This window comes from Stenella coeruleoalba (genome assembly GCF_951394435.1).
Source record: "Stenella coeruleoalba genome assembly, chromosome: 17".
Lineage (NCBI taxonomy): Eukaryota > Metazoa > Chordata > Mammalia > Artiodactyla > Delphinidae > Stenella > Stenella coeruleoalba.
In genome coordinates this window covers 32,743,720-32,760,791 of record NC_137163.1, presented here as the reverse complement: position 1 = coordinate 32,760,791, position 17,072 = coordinate 32,743,720, and the positions used below count along the sequence as shown (strand labels likewise).

General features: G+C 42.0%; 1 protein-coding gene across 1 annotated transcript; it reads left to right on the top strand.

Annotated features, from left to right (window-relative positions):
- Positions 1-3,400: 3,400 nt before the first annotated feature.
- Positions 3,401-15,476, top strand: CTHRC1 (collagen triple helix repeat containing 1). Its single transcript, XM_079901576.1, has 4 exons — positions 3,401-3,763; positions 8,563-8,784; positions 10,733-10,949; positions 14,976-15,476. Exons 1-4 carry the CDS (start codon positions 3,491-3,493, stop codon positions 15,116-15,118), a joined length of 855 nt encoding a protein of 284 aa, XP_079757702.1. The 5' UTR covers positions 3,401-3,490; the 3' UTR covers positions 15,119-15,476.
- Positions 15,477-17,072: the final 1,596 nt, after the last annotated feature.

Here is a 17,072-nt window from a genome sequence, read left to right as displayed (position 1 = left end):
CTGGTCACCTATGTCTCTCCAGCTTAGGAGTGGTAGCAACTGATAGCTATGACCAGTCTGGGGTTGCTTCACTGTCCCCTGCTGAGCTTCTAGCCTTTGTGGTCAACTTCCTACATTAAATTCCTTCTGTTTTAAATACCCGGAGTGGTTTCTGTGTCCTAACTGGATCCTGAATGATACAATTGTTTTGTAGGTTGTCATCTATTAAATCAAGGCTTCCTTTAATTTTATACAGAATCCCCTACTTTTATAATAAAAATAATAATAGCTAATGTATATTGAGCACTTTATAAGTACCAGGTAAAAGTACTGAGTAAGTAACTCAGCAGAGGATAACTACAGCTTTCGCCTCCAGCTTCTCTTGGCAGCAGCCATGTTATACTCCCTCGGAGGTACCAGCACCAGCTGCCCATGACCTCCTTGGTGGTCCAAATACTATGCACTTGGCGCTCCAGCCAGAAGTCTAAGGACCAACTAGGCACCCTAGAGTCGGGGTTGGGACTTCCTCCAAGCTCTACCTTCTAGGACCTCCCCCAGAGACTCTTCTCTTTTGGATTCCAGCTCTAGGTGTGGCAGCTGCTTCCTTCAGTAACTGTCTGATTTACCTCAGCATCCTGGCTTTCCAACATCTGGAAATACAATACAATATCCTGTATTAAATCTCCTCTGGTTGAAATATCTAGCATGGTTTATGTTACTCTGACTAGACCTTGACCAATACAAAAGTCCTTCCACCTTAATTCTAGTAAGTGTCCCACTGATTCTAAACAATTGGCACTTTCAGCCCATTTATTTCTATATGTATCTCAACTATACGAAGTTTAAGAGTTCTTATCATTACTATCACTACTTTTTTAGATAATACGAAAAAATTATCAAATAATTGCCCAGATACTGTTTACAAAGATAGAAATGCTGCTGAAGTGAAATTTTGGACTGACAGGCGGTGATTATGTGATACTTTGAAATGTTTATCATCAACTGATGCATCAAAGATACACCTGGGGGCTTCCCTGGTGGCGCAGTGGTTGAGAATCTGCCTGCCAATGCAGGGGACACGGGTTCGAGCCCTGGTCTGGGATGATCCCACATGCCGCGGAGCAGCTGGGGCCGTGCGCCACAACTATTGAGCCTGCGCTCTAGAGCCCGCGAGCCACAACTACTGAAGCCTGTGCGCCTAAAGCCCGTGCTCTGCAACAAGAGAAGCCACCACAATGAGAAGCCAGCGCACCGCAGCAAAGAGTAGCCCCCGCTCGCCCAACTAGAGAAAGCCCACATGCAGCAACAAAAACCCAATGCAGCCAAAAATGAAATTAAATTAAAAAGTTACTAACTGTATGAAAAAAAATCTATTAAAAAAGGCGTTTTTATGACATAAGAAATGCATTAATAGTTCACTAGTGGGACTTCCCTGGTGGTCCAGTGGTTAAGACTCTGTGTTTCCACTGCAGGGGGCACAGGCTCTATACCCAGTTGAGGAACCAAGATCCTGCATGCCACGTGAGACAGCCAAAAATTTAAAAAAAAAATTTTTTTTGATTAAAAAAAATAGTTCGATAGGAAAAAAAGTTAAATATTTGAGCAGAAAATATGTAGAACATTTGGAAATCTTCAGGAAAGATCACTCTGGAAATAGCACCTAGGACTTTAATCCATAATCCCCAATGTAAACTAAAAATCTATAATGGTAGAATGGGTCTAAGTTTTAAACCAAGAAAACTCAAATTCCAGAGGTAGTAGGAAAAATGACTTTGCAAACCCACAGACGTATAGAAGTAAGCATAGAGAGAGTGAAGTTAATCAAACCCATAGTGGGAGTACTTTTATGATAATTTTAGGATCTGAGAGACAGGGTATATGAAAGCCCTCTGTATGCTGTAAAGCACTTATACATTATTATATATTATCTTTGAAATATAGATAACAGTATCTGGTTTACTTATCTTGCAGTGTAACTTAATTAACTATGTGAATGTGTAGATTAAAAATGCATGGATGTTAACACAGGATTAGCTAATTGCTAATCTCGACCCAAATTCACACAGAAAGGGACCATCTGAAGTCACTGGGTGGTAGTAGCGGCAGCAGTAACAGCAGCAAGAATTGTGGATAGAAGACAGACTCTGGCGGTGCCCTCTTCTCCTCTCCAGCCTGTAGACTGCTGCCACTACACTGGTTTGGCTACGTAAGGGCATCAGCTGGGACCCTGTTCAGCTTTACACAGGGCTGGTTTCATGGGTGAGCAGCCCGTGTGGCTGCACTAAGACAGGTCCCATGCTTGTTGTATTTCTCTGTTAACACTGTCTTGAAATTCGTAATAATTTTTTAACAAAGGACCCTGAATTTTTATGGGCACTGGGCTCCACATATCATGCAGCCAGTCCTGGCTGTAGAACCCATTTGGATGTTTGTTTCTTCTGACAAACAGAAATGGAATTTACCTGAATTTAGGCACTGGCCCAGGAGTGAACATTCCTAGAACTGCCCTTAACTGCTCCCCTGCCAGACTGTTCCTTCTTTTTCATATCCATCTGTTGGGCCCACCATAACTTCCCAGAACCTTGCTGGGTCTGTAAAGAGAACCCTGCTGCGCTGAATTCGACCTCAGCATCATCACCATTCTGTTGGCAACCTCTGTGGTTGCCAAGAGGTTGTGGTGTGGCAAGACTCCTGTCCTGCCTGACTCCAGCTAGTGGTGTATAAAGGAACTCCTGCTCTAGCCTGACCCTAGCTGGTGGGTGGCCTGGGTCTCTGAGGATGCTTTCTTCCAGAATGGACGAAGGAGGACAGAGCGGGTTAGAAAAAGCTAATTATCAATCAGAGGTCAAGAATGACTGCTCAAAAGTGGACTTCTACCACTGAATGCTGCCTAACCACCCGAGCCTCAGTTTCCCCGTCTGTCAATGGGGCAAGCAGAGGAGGTATCAACTTCCACAGTACTGCCAAGAGGACAGAGAGTATGCGTTAAAGACTATGTGGTTCCTGGAGCTTTGTGTTAGCACTCTGTGAAGCAGGTAATTATGTGGGTCACGGGCCCCTGGGAGAACCTGATGCTATCTATGACTCCTTCCCAGCCCTTCCTACGCCCCCCAAAAACGTCATCTCTCAAAATAGCTCGCCCACGGTGCCAGGGTTTGACCCAGGTGTTCCTGGACCCAGGTGAAGGCACGGGCCTCTTCAATGCTCACTTCAACGGTGCCGTCTCCACTCGGTTCTCGAAGCCTCCACCTGTGGTTCACTAAACACGGCCACCCGCATCCGCACCACCCCTCCCAACCCCAACCCCCTCCCCCGCCTCTGCAGGGGGGCTGATCCCAGCTGCCTGAACAGCCCCCGAGGGTCCGCGCGGGCAGAGCGGCCGCAGGAGGGGGCGGGCCCGGCTGTCGGCCCGCCCCGCGTCGGGCTCGGGGTGAGGGCTCCGACCTATGACGGGAGGGAAACTCCTGTGTCCGGGGGGCGGGAGGGAAGCGTGCGGCTGAAAGGCGCATTGATGCAGCCGGCGGTGGCCTCGGAGCGCGGCGGGGCCGGACTGGGATCACGTCTCGGCTCCCGGGTCGTCTCCTCCTCCTCCTCCTCGCCTGCTCCGCGCGTCCCGGGGCCGCCGCGCGCCATGCGCCTCCAGGGCCCCGCCACCGGTTCCCCGCAGCGGCTCCTCGGCCTCCTGCTGCTCCTGCTGCTGCAGCTGCAGGCGCCGTCGAGCGCCTCCGAGACCCCCAAGGGGAAGCAAAAGGCTGTGCTCCGGCAGAGGGAGGTGGTGGACCTGGTGAGTCCGGTGGAGGGGACAGAGCCCCGAGCGGGGACGGGGGAGGGGGTGTATGTCTAGCGTGCGCCTGGGGGTCCCGCTTTGCCTGAGTCTCCAGGGAAGGAAGGACCTGGGCTTTGCGGGTAGTGGAGTCCTGGAACTGGCGAGGTAGACCGGTATGAGAGGGCCATCGTGAACCAGAGATGCGCCGCGGGTCGTGTGGGACGCCCCAGAGTACAGGGAGTCGCCCAATAATTTCTGACCTCTGAGCCCCCATCGATTCCCGACCCCCACCCCCCGCAGGGATGGAGAGGGTTAGGGCTGCAATGAGAGTAGAATGGGGAGCTTGGCTAGGTTAGAACGTGGGCCAGGGAGCTGCCTGGGACACCCTGGGCTATCTGATCTCCTGGGTGGGCCTGGGCCAGGGACTTGCAATGTGTCCTTTGTTGAGGCTGGTGGCCACGTCTGCCAGCGGGAGAGAATAACAATCTTCACCCAACATCCGTCCAACTCTTTGTAACGTGATGACAGTGAGTCATGTTGGGTCATCCTCCTAGGGAGTATGGGCTGCAGTTTACTTTGTTGGACGACCACAGCTGGGCCAGGAATTGTTCAGAGGGTTTACGATCAGAAGGGGAAATGAAGGGGCCCAGCACTAACCTTCCAAGGACCCATTTCATTGTTCTGTTTAGACAGATGGGCAGCCCTTCCAGACACCCTGGGTCTTCAGCCTGTGAGCACCAGGTAGGAGCATCACAGCCGAACTAAGGGGAGAAGACAGTTACCAGGAGAGCAAATAAATAGCCCAAGTGCTTGCTGAAGGGGTAATCTATGGGAAGGCCTGTTTACTTAAAGCTCTTTCCTTCTAAAAGTCAACAAACCCAGTGAAGGGCAGAGTGGGTCTCTACCCTGAAGCAAGAGTGATTCTTTCAAAACCACTATATTCCTTGGTATATGATAAACTTCAATCTTTAAGCAGACAAATGTAGTGTTACAGGCATTCAGGACATAAGAGGGGGCATTTTTTTGATAAAAAACTGTTTCGAATTTGTTAAGCTGCCATTGTAAACTGAGCTAATAAGCCAAGCTCTCTGGAAGCTAGAACTATGCCAGATTCAAACGCTCTGTAAAAAAATTCCTGCCATTCCACACTGCACTTTTTGGTGTGGTGCTATGTAATTTTGCTCCACAAAGCAGACTGTGTGTTCAGGGCTACAGTTCTATTTTTAGTGCCTAAATTGTTTAAAACTGTACCAAATGAATGTGGTTCATGTGCAGTCTGCATTTTATGAATCTGTCGTTATGATACACAAAATACCCCCTTTCCCTATAAAGCTAGCAACTTTTTTTCTTTCCCTCCAAGGATTTACAGTACCTGCGGTTTCCCACAACTCTAGCCCGACTTGGAAAACTTTATTGTGCAGCCTGGCTCAGGTGCATCCTGTAATTGGATTTGGTTTTGCTGGGGGAAAAGAATCCACACAGTCATTAAGGTTTCAACAGATTCTATAAAGCAGCTTCTTTGTACAGGATCTTTCAAAGCCTTCCTTTCAAGCGTGCAACAAGCTCTGCCCCCTGGTGGCCAGTGAAAGAAACAGGGGTTCCTTCCACAGACATTTATGGAACCCCCTACCTGATACTAATCATGTGCTGGGTTAGTGAAAGAAGTGAAAGAAGGCAGATGTAATACCTGTGGAATCGAATTCAGTAAAATTATGTGGTCTCTGAAATGCAGTTTTTAGATAAAAAGGTGAATAAAAATTCTCAACCATGGCACAATTGACTTTTGGGGCCAGATGATTCTCTGTTACGGGGACTGTGCTGTGCATGTGGCATGCTTAGTAGCATCCCTGCCATCTACCCACTAGGTGCCAATAGCAATCTCTCCCTCCCAAGCTGTGACAACCAAAAATGTCTCCAGACATTGCCAGGTATCCTCTGGGGGACAAAATTGTCCCCGTTAAGAACTGCTCATATATAGAGAAATAAAACTTTGCTCTGAGGGGAATAACAGTGAAAAAAATCAAAGAATACCAGAAGTTTTATTGTTTCTCCCTTCCCACTTGAAATCTTTGTGTAAACATTGCCTATGTCTGTTAGTGAAAGTAACCTATCTAGTAAATGAAAATTAAAGTATATCTACTAAATTTAAATTTAAATCTACCAAGTAAAATTAAAGTATATCTACCAAAATGAAAATTAAGTATAAAATAAAGCCAACTAGAATGTTTTATACTTTAGCGTGTCTTTGAGTACTTTTGCAATTTTGTTAAATACGTTTCTTATTATTTCTCTGGCAGCAAATAAATAGAAGTGTCTTTTTTTTTTTTCTTAAAGTCAGGAAAATAGCACTGGTCAAAGTCATAAAAATCATTTAGCAAAATAAAGATCAAATTGGTGATGTGAGAAGATTGATTGGCAAACATTAGATACATAAGGATCTTTCCTAGGCAGTGTCATTACTGAATTTAATAATATGACCATATCCAATCCTAGATGGTGAAATTAAAAAATAAGCTTTGTTAGAGAAATGCAAATCAAAATTACAATGAGGTATCACCTCACACGGTTCAGAATGGCCATCATCAAAAAATCTACAAACAATAAATGCTGGAGAGGGTGTGGAGAAAAGGGACCCCTCTTGCACTGCTGGTGGGAATGTAAATTGATACAGCCACTATGGAGAACAGTATGGAGGTTCCTTAAAAAACTAAAAATAGAACTACCATCCGACCCAGCAGTCCCACTACTGGGCATATACCCTGAGAAAACCATAATTCAAAAAGAGTCATGTACCACAATGTTCATTGCAGCTCTATTTACAATAGCCGGGACATGGAAGTAACCCAAGTGTCCAGCAACAGATGAATGGATAAAGAAGATGTGGCACATATATACAATGGAATATTACTCAGCCATAAAAAGAAATGAAATTGAATTATTTGTAGTGATGTGGATGGACCTAGAGTCTGTCATACAGAGTGAAGTAAGTCAGAAAGAGAAAAACAAATAACGGTATGCTAACACATATATATGGAATCTAAAAATTTTAAAAAATGGTTCTGATGAACCTAGGAGCAGGACAAGAATAAAGATGCAGACGTAGAGAATGGACTTGAGGACACGGGGAGGGGGAAGGGTAAGTTGGGACGAAGTGAGAGAGTGACATTGACATATATACACTACCAAATGTAAAATAGATAGCTAGTAGAAGCAGCTGAATAGCATAGGGAGATCAGCTCCGTGCTTTGTGACCACCTAGAGGGGTGGGATAGGGAAGGTGGGAGGGAGATGCAAGAGCGAGGGGATATGGGGATATATGTATACATAGAGCTGATTCACTTTGTCATACAGCAGAAACTAACACAACATTGTAAAGCAATTATACTCCAATAAAGATGTTAAAAAAAAAGCTTTGAAGTTATTTTAATATATAAGGAATCTTGATTTTTTTTTTTGTTCTCACTGGACAGTATATTTATAGAGAATGATAGTGTTAGATCATTTATACAAATAGGGATTGTTAAAATTTAAATGAATTGGGTGTGCGGTTTGAAGGGTCTAATAATTGACCAATTCAGGGATAGGCACAAGAATTAGGCAGATGGAGATCCAGCTTTACCACCGATGCAGCTATATTGCTGTGTGTGGCTTATGGCTATGTGTGTTAGCCAGCAGGTTTGCTAATGCTCTCTTCCCCAGTCCTAGTCCACTCAAGGGAGTGGACACACTTGCTCTGGGCCACTATCTCACATGGTCTTGAGGAAATAATGAGAATAATCATGGCTGACTATACTATGTGCCAGGTACTGCTCTAGTACATTTTATGTATTATCTCACTTAAATCTCCTACAAGGTAAGAATCTTTATTATTTTTCCCCATATTTCAGTTAAGGAAACAGGCATTGAAATGTTGAATAACTTGCTCTATCTCACATAGCTAATAAGTGGTGGAGCCAGGATTAAAATCCATAGTATATGACTCTAGAATCTATCACTCAACTTCTACGTGATACTACTGCACCACCCCCTCAAGGAAAACACAGATAATCCTAGCACTTAAGAGTTTGTTAGATTACTGCCACCCTATTAAAGACTAATGGTCACTTGCAATGAGATTATTTATTCCTTCTTGGTGGGGAGGGCTGAGTGGGGTTGGAGGCCAGAAGTGTTCCAACACTTCCTCCACATGAAAATAGGGAGGAGAAGCAGGTATGCTTATCCAACTTAGAGATATTGCCAGTGTAAGATAACTATTGAGTTAAGATTTCATTTTATAATTATATCTCTGAGAATTTATCTTAGGGAAATAATTGAAAAGAAGAAAAAAGCTATGTGGATAAAGACTTTCTTTACAATAATGTTAACGATAGAAAAAAAATAGAAATAACGATCCCCAAATAGTGCAATGTTTGCATAAAATTGTAAAAGTATAATTCTGAAATCCAAGTCTCTTTACAATATGTAGGGTTAGAAGAAAAGAGCAGTGTATCAAATTATGTCTACCTTATAATACAGCCATTTAAAAATTATGTATGCTTCTAATGAGCAGTAGAAAAAAGCAGGCAAATGAAATCATTTTCTCTTCTTTGTGTGTGTAAAGTCTGCCAAAAAAAAAGAATAGGAAAGAAATCCCAATATTTTAGAAATGACTTTAAAAATTGGTTCTTTATATATAAAAAATAACTCATCTGGAACATGGGCAAGTGGTATGAAGGGATTCTTGACTCCAAGGCCTCAAAATACATGCAGTTCTGATCAGACTGAGTCTTGAATCTTAAGTGAAGGGAGTTTTTCCCCCGTTCTTTTTTCTGATGCAGTATAATGGCATGTGCTTACAAGGGCCCGCGGGGGTGCCTGGGCGAGATGGGAGCCCTGGGACCAATGGCATCCCTGGCACCCCTGGGGTCCCAGGTCGAGATGGATTCAAAGGAGAAAAGGGGGAATGCCTGAGGGAAGTCTTTGAGGAGCCGTGGACGCCTAACTATAAGCAGTGTTCGTGGAGTTCACTGAATTATGGCATAGACCTTGGAAAAATTGCGGTAAGTAAAGTCTGAATTATTTTAAAGTTGAAGTAAAACTTAAAGGTTTTCATAGTTGAGTGGTAATTTTAAGTGTGCTTTTATTTTATTTTTACTAAAAGACAAAAAATATTAAGGAATGGGTACCGTGTGACTTCTAACTTAGAATTAGTGAAAACATTGATAACATTTCAGAATTAATTTTATAAAGCTATTTCTGAGATAAATATATCACCATATTATTTTAACCCTAACAATACTTAAAATAACTTACTCTTTTTTAATGGAAACAAAAAGGGAGAGCATAGGTGTCTGTGTTGGACAAGTAAGCAACTTTCCAATCTTGTCCTAAAGTGATTTTAAATTAGTCTAAGAAATTCTGCTGGGGCTCCAGATATAAAGGTGGAAAGAAATATCCAAGAAATTAACACATGATTGGAATTATCTGGAGGTGGGGAGTCCACTGGTATTTGTCCTTATTCTGGGTAGCAGACCCAGCTTAAAATTGCTAAGCTTAAGCGAAGTAGAATGGACCAGAGATACACTACAATGACCACTTAAAATTATTCTGTAATATTTAGGGAGAAAAATTACTCAAAATAGCCTGTCTGGCAATGCATTTGGATTAATGACTCCGTCACTTTGATTAGTGTTTGCTTCCAAAGTAACTGGCGAGTCCACTGGGATGGCACAGAGTTAAAGCTGGTGCCATTTCAAGCCTCTTTCTTCTTCTGTTGACAAACTCTGTACATGGTTCTGTATCCACAATATATTATTCCTTGATATTAACCACTACTACCACCAGGCAAATAGACGAGATTTTATTTTCATAAAACTCTCAGGTTCTAAGTAGCAATCTGTGTATTATCCCTGCTCCTCTTTCAGCTCTTTAATGTCTGCTCTATTAGCTATAAAAATGTTTGAGACTGTCTTCATTTGATTTCTGTGTGGTCGAATTTCCATATAGCTTCCATAGTTTGGTGACTGTGCCCAGTTATATTTCCACATGTGATTTCTTAGAAGGCATTTTGTTAAAATGTTGCCTACTTCTTTAAACACCTGACGTTGATAGACTGGTTGCTTATTTATAGTTCATCAAAAGTTGCTGGCTGAGTTCTCTCTAAAAACTTGCCCTGTGGACTCTGGATTATTAATACAATATGTTTTCAAGTTCCTTTTAGCAGTGGTCAGAATGGGTTTGGGAGCCTTCTACGGGTAAAAGATAGTAGGACCAGGAGCCAATAGACAAACAAATTTTGCAAAGACCTGGGTCTTATCGTTGTGTCATGTAGGTAAAGACTAAAAACCCCACCTACGCTTTACTCCTGATACTGTTTTCTGTTGCTTAAAAAGAAACAGGTCAGGGACTTCCCTGGTGGTCCAGTGGTTAAGACTCCGTGCTCCCAATGCAGGGGGCCCGGGCTCGATCTCTGGTCAGGTAGCTAGATCCCGCATGCCGCAACTAAAAGATCCCGCACAAGGCAATGAAGACTGCTCATGCCTCAACTAAGACCCAGTGCAGTCAAATAAATAAATAAATATTTTTTTTTAAAAAAGTAACAGGTCAAAGTAATATATGTGGGCAGTGCTAGGCAGGGATTCTGTGTTGTTTACTGTTGTATCTGTAGTATCCAGAACATAGGAAATAATTTTGGAATAAAAAGAAAAGTAAATACATAGACTGTTTTGGTCTAAAATACTGAAGACTGGCTGTTTTTGGTAAAAACTGAAAGATACCCTCAATGGAGTGAATAATTCTAAGAAAGCCATAATTCTATTTTCTTTGAGTTTCTAATATCAGAGTCTCTTTTCCATCTTGCAGAGAACTGCTTTCCCTCTGTAAAAGCTAAGCTTTTTAAATGCAGTTTGGGGAAAAGGATCATTAAATAAAATGCACAATACAATTTGAAAGCATCTTTTTAATTAAAATGAAAATGCTAATTAAGGCCTATTTCTGTGTTTGTGACAGGAGTGTACATTCACAAAGATGCGTTCGAACAGCGCCCTAAGAGTCTTGTTCAGTGGCTCGCTTCGGTTAAAATGCAGAAGCGCATGCTGTCAGCGTTGGTATTTCACGTTCAATGGAGCTGAATGTTCAGGACCTCTTCCTATTGAAGCCATAATTTATTTGGACCAAGGAAGCCCTGAACTGAATTCGACAATTAATATTCATCGCACTTCTTCTGGTACGTAGAATGGGGACATTACAGAATGTGCCTCAGATCTTTAGAGGCCAAAGATTAGTTTTCTGTCCACTATCATGGTAGGTCATAGCAAGCTTTCTGTGCATAATTCTCAATCCTGGTTGCACTTCAGAATTTCTTATAGATCTTTTAAAAACTATGTGGATGCCTGGGTCTCATCTCTGATCAACTGAATCAGAATCTTGGGGTAAGACCCCAGCAGCTGTATTTTTTAAAAGATCATAAGGTTGAAAATCACTGAGTTAGATGAAATGGCGAAATAGCCAATAATGCCGTAGAGCAGTGGTTTTCAACCTTAGCTATACCTTGTGTTCAACTGGGGAACTTTAAAAAAATCACCGTGCCTGGGTAACACTCCTCCATGAAGGCTGACTTAATGGGTCTGGTTGCACCCCAGGCAATGGGACTTCCAAAGTCTCTCCTGGGGCTTCCCTGGTGGCGCAGCGGTTGAGAGTCCGCCTGCCGATGCAGGGGACGCGGGTTCGTGCCCCGGTCCGGGAAGATCCCACATGCCGCGGAGCGGCTGGGCCCGTGAGCCATGGCTGCTGAGCCTGCGCGTCCGGAGCCTGTGCTCCGCAACGGGAGAGGCCACGACAATGAGAGGCCTGCTTACCGCAAAAACAAACGAAGTCTCTCCTGGTTATCTCAATGTTCAGCCAAGCTTGAGAACCACTCGCTTAGATTGATAAGAAGGCTGATTTCTCTGCCTTGTTCTTCAAAAAGGTAGGTACAGTCTGCTGCATTTGTAGAAGAGAACATTTCTATATTGATCCTGCATTCTCTGTTTGCTTCTACCTCCTATAAAAGAAACGACATTTGATTAAACCAGTGGTCACTTAAGCTGTTAAAAAAAAAACACCTTGGACTTCCCTGGTCGTCCAGTGGTTAAAACTCTACGCTCACACTGCAGGGGGCACGGGTTCCATCCCTGGTCAGGGAAGATCCCTCATGCTGTGCGTGGCCAAAAAAACCCAAAACTATTGGGTTTTTTGTTTTGTTTTGTTTTTGTTGAGTTTTTTGGGGTTTGTTTGGCTGTATTTTAAGGTTCATTGAAAGAGTTTAGAAGCTACCAAAAGTAGAAGGGGAAAAAACTACCGATTAATGTCATCACCCAGACACACCACTATGAGTATTTGGCTGCCAGCTGTTTTGCTTTCTTGAGCTGCTGTGTGGCAGGAGCTGGGGGTGCGGCACACCGTAACAACACATGCCGAGAGAATCACAAGGTGTCCATAGCGATAGCTTCATTTCCCTGATTTCTTGAAAGGATTTCTCACGAAGCTTGTACTTAAAAATGTCAGAGGGAAGAGAAGAGATCCCCTCACTGCTAACCAGAAGAAATATTTCAGCATTCTTAGGGATCAAGTCAGATACTGATCCCCCAACTGAATAGAGCACATTTATCCCTAAGAAATCAAGGGCATCCCTTCCATTTTCTTCCTCAGATCCCCACAATATCCTCAAGATGTAAAGAAGATACTTTAACCCCTTCTCTCTGCACACAGAGGAGGTCCAGGGAAATAAAGTATCTTACCCTGAACAGTAGGCTCAGTGTCCTGGAGAGCAGAAACCAGAGCCCTGCTCTCTTGTCTCCCAGGACAAGGTTTGATCAGATGAAAAAGCCTCTTCACTAAGTTCTGTGCTGTAAATGAAGAGGTGCTTTCCATCTGAGAAGCAGTCACTAAAATTTTTTAAATCTGGGTATAAAATACAAAATTTGACTAGGAAATGATATGTGTTTAAATAGTAGTTGATATAAGCAACTTACTTACTATTGTAGTATCTTTAAATGTGTGTGTTAATATCTTGCTATAATGTAAGCTCTCAGGCCTAGGAACTGTGACCTATACATACATATACTTTGTAAATTATTTAACATAGCATTTCCCAACCATGTTGTGGAAACTTATTTGGTGTGATCAGTTGGGTAGAATGTCAGAAGTAATTTGTTATTCATAACAGTTTTTGTCTTAAGATGAGTTAAAGGTTACCTCTATAATAAATTCCCTTGCACACTGGTACTCTTTCTCGAGGGAAAGGAAAGGGATGCACTTACAGTTTGCACATCAGAGGATGACGTTAAGCCTTGGATATGTCCATGGGAGTTTGACATACATTAGGATGTCGTCTTCTTACCTGGATCTAGGAGGAAAACAGGTTGAGAACCCCTAATCCAACATAGTTTAGGTGTTTAATAAGCTGCAGTACTACCTTATCACAGCGAAAATGTTCATTCATTTTAAAAACATTATTTCATTTGTTAAAGACCATGAAGTGACCACTTGACTCTCCCCGTGTGAGGCTGACACTAAACGCAAACTTGTCTGACCTCCTATGGGATTAAGTGAACAAATTTTTAGACCGTGGATGTCAAGACCTTGGGAGAACATGAGGATTTCTAGGCTTTCTCACCTGGCATGATACTGAGAATTCTAGATTAAATGGGATTGTGGGCACGCACTGCTTAGTTCTCCCAACTTTGAAAGGGGCCTGAACCAGTCACAGGTCCCCAGATTCAGAGGGACTTGCCTTCAATTCACTGATGTCACAGCTGGTGGAAGCAGATTGCTTTAGGCCTGCAACCCCTGGCTCGGTTCAAATGCACTAACCTTAACCAGATAGGAAAACTAACCAGTCACATGTGGTCATCCCTACCCTACTTATATGTAAGAACCGGTTTTCTTAAAGAATGTGCCAATCTGCCAACCTTTTCCCCCTGACACAGACGTCAAAGGGGTTGTACCTTTTGCCCATTAAAATCAACACTAGGGGAATTTTTTTTTTTAAGATATTAACCATGTATTTCTTCTTTAGGTCTTTTTTAAAAAATTAATTTATTTATTTTTATATTTATTTTCGGCTGTGTTGGGTCTTCATTTCTGTACGAGGGCTTTCTCTAGTTGAGGCAAGCAGGGGCCACTCTTCATCGTGGTGTGTGGGCCTCTCACTATCGCGGCCTCTCTTGTTGTGGAGCACAGGCTTCAGACGCGCAGGCTCAGTAGTTGTGGCGCACGAGCCTAGTTGCTCCGCGGCATGTGGGATCCTCCCAGACCAGGGCTCGAACCCGTGTCCCCTGCATTGGCAGGCAGATTCTCAACCACTGCGCCACCAGGGAAGCCCCTGGGGGAATTTTTTAATGTTGGAGAAGAGCCTTGATAAGGAATGCAACTTATATATATTAGTATGTGAAAGTCGAGAGGACCTGTGAAAAGGCACGTGTTTATAAAGCATAAAAACACAGAGGAAAAACAGGATTTACTTAGTTTTTTGTTTTTTTCATGATGAGGAAATTCCGGATTGAAGGACTGATATGATGATTATGTTAGAATTACTTTTAATGTTATAAAAGTCCTTTTTTTTCTAGTTGAATACCATCAAGTGTATACAGGTAAGTGTTGGAAAGGGCTTTCTTTAAAAAAGACTTACAGATCACGTCAAAGTCTTGGCTTTTAAAAGTGTAGGCCTTCTGGGCTTCCCTGGTGGCGCAGTGGTTGAGAGTCCCCCTGCCGATGCAGGGGACACGGGTTCGTGGCCCGGTCCGGGAAGATCCCACATGCCGCGGAGCGGCTGGGCCCGTGAGCCATGGCCGCTGGGCCTGCGCGTCCGGAGCCTGTGCTCTGCAACGGGAGAGGCCACAACAGTGAGAGGCCTGCGTACCGCAAAAAGAAAAAAACAAAAGTGAGGCTTCCTTTGTTTAGTCAAATAAATTGCTTTTTTTTTGTTTTAGGTCATCTCTGTAACTAAACAAAGTCTCCCTTTATGATTAAAACCTCTAAGAAAATTCCACGTGAAGCTTATTTCTCAGAATGGCTATGTATACATCTTTAAAAAATATTTATGTGCTAAGAAAAAGAGAACTTATCTTTATGAGACCTTTATTAAGTATTAGCATTTTTAATTCCCTGTACATTAAGTAGATTTAACCTAGCTTGCTGAAGTAGTACAGTTGAGCTAAAGGTCTTTGCTTTTTGTTCTATAGAGACTTGTAATTCTCACCTTGTTTTGCAGTGGAAGGACTCTGTGAAGGAATTGGTGCCGGACTAGTAGACATTGCTATCTGGGTTGGAACTTGCTCAGATTACCCGAAAGGAGATGCCTCTACGGGGTGGAATTCGGTGTCTCGTATCATTATTGAAGAGCTACCAAAATAAATCCTTTCATTTTTGTTCCCTACCTCTCTTGTATTATACCTTTGAATGGTTCATTTTTGTGACCCCTTATATAATTTTTATGTGTACATCTGAATGAAACAACAAAATTAAATGTGTTTACAGACCAAAGTGTGATTTCACACTGTTTTTAGATCCAGTATTCATTTTCCTTCCATCAAAACTGGTTTTGGGATTTTGTAGAAGATTAAAATACTTTCTTCATATTCCCATTCCCTGAACCTATAATTTGCAATGTTATTGTGGTCTCCGTTTCTTTCCTGTTCTCTTAGTGTAGCACTTTTTAAAATATAAAAGCTACCAGTCTTTGTATAAGTTGTAAATGTTCAGAATTGTTTAATATCTGTGAAATAAAACTTATTTCAAACAACCTTAATATCTTTAACGTAATTGCCACTAAAATCAGGGTTTCTGGTACTTTATATCTGGAGAGTTGAGGATAAACCTGATTTTGTATTTATCCTTTTGACAATCATGTTTTAAATTTAGTACAATAGTCCTGTTCCATATTTTGAGGGATTCAAAGAGAAAGTGATATTTATGTGTCAGGAAATGCACTAGCACTTTAGAAATTTTATCTTAATTTAACAAAGAGTAAAAAGACAGGGACTCTGGTCTCAAATTGCTTACCATTTGGAAGGGAAACTAAGATACAAAAATAACAAATCAAAGATTAATATGTTGATTGTGACAAAAGTTGTTGAAGAGATGGTATAATTCAAAGAAAGACCTATCACTTCTGGCTGAGGTGATCAGAAAGAATTCATGATGAAGTAAGTACAGGTGTAAGACTGATAAAGTTAAGTAAATCCTGGGCTTGACTTGGAAGTGTTAGTATGAACTCATAAGTTACTTTGTCTTAAGTAAAGCTATAAAACAATTAACAATAGAATCTCCTAGCTTTGTTTACTGAAAAGACCTAGAAATAATGACCAAACTAGTAATGCCCAGATTGTGATCTCTATATACCATTTTCTACTAAAAGGAACTAAGGCTCCTTGAAGAAATGGGTGATTTCAGCTCTGGGGCAGGAAATGTACAAGATGAGCCTGGAACATCTTGGCAACTATGAAAGACAACTCAACAGGATCCAAGAGCCAATGTGGATTGGTTCTCACTGGCAGAGATGATACGAATTAAGCATCAATGAAGATAACAACTGGAATGGTTTGAAACACATAAGATATGTTTAAATGCATGAGTTCATAATGATATTAAAATAAAATTCATTGGTCAACTTAGAGGATGCCAGGAAATCAACTTGTTACTTTGAAATTTGGGGAAAAAAGCAAAGCATTTGTTCTGCTTTCTCTACATGAACTGTATTTCTGGGTAACCAGCTTGTTGATGAAGGAAAATTTCTCTATAGAATGTGTGTGTGTGTGTGTGTGTATTTTATACATACCAAATGAAGAAAGTGATAGGATATCCCTCTTTTCAACTCTTCATGATTTCAGGGCTCTAGCAATGATCATCAATGACTGATAACATTCCAGCATGAGAAGAAGACTATGTGCCCCCTAAGGAAAGCACATTACACTCCCCAAGAAGTTGTTTTGCAAGAAAGAATCAAACCTGGATCTGATTTAGCCTCCAGATACAACCGTTAAATTTTAGGCAATACAGGGGATAGAAGAATATGTTAATTGACATATCAGGATTATAATCAGCAAATCAGGACTATGGGAAACTTGAAAGACAGCTGGGTTTCTTCAACACATATCCTGCAACAAAAGAGAAAAAGGAAAACATGGATTAAAAGGTTTACTAGATATGAACTCTTTTCAGTGTTAGGACTTTATTTGGATGCTTGAGGTAGTTCAGGACATTTAAACATTGATAGATATTTGATATAAAATGATTTGGGGGTTTGGTGTGAAGTAGTATTGTGGTTATTTCAAAATAGCATTTATATTTTAGAGATACAGAAATATTC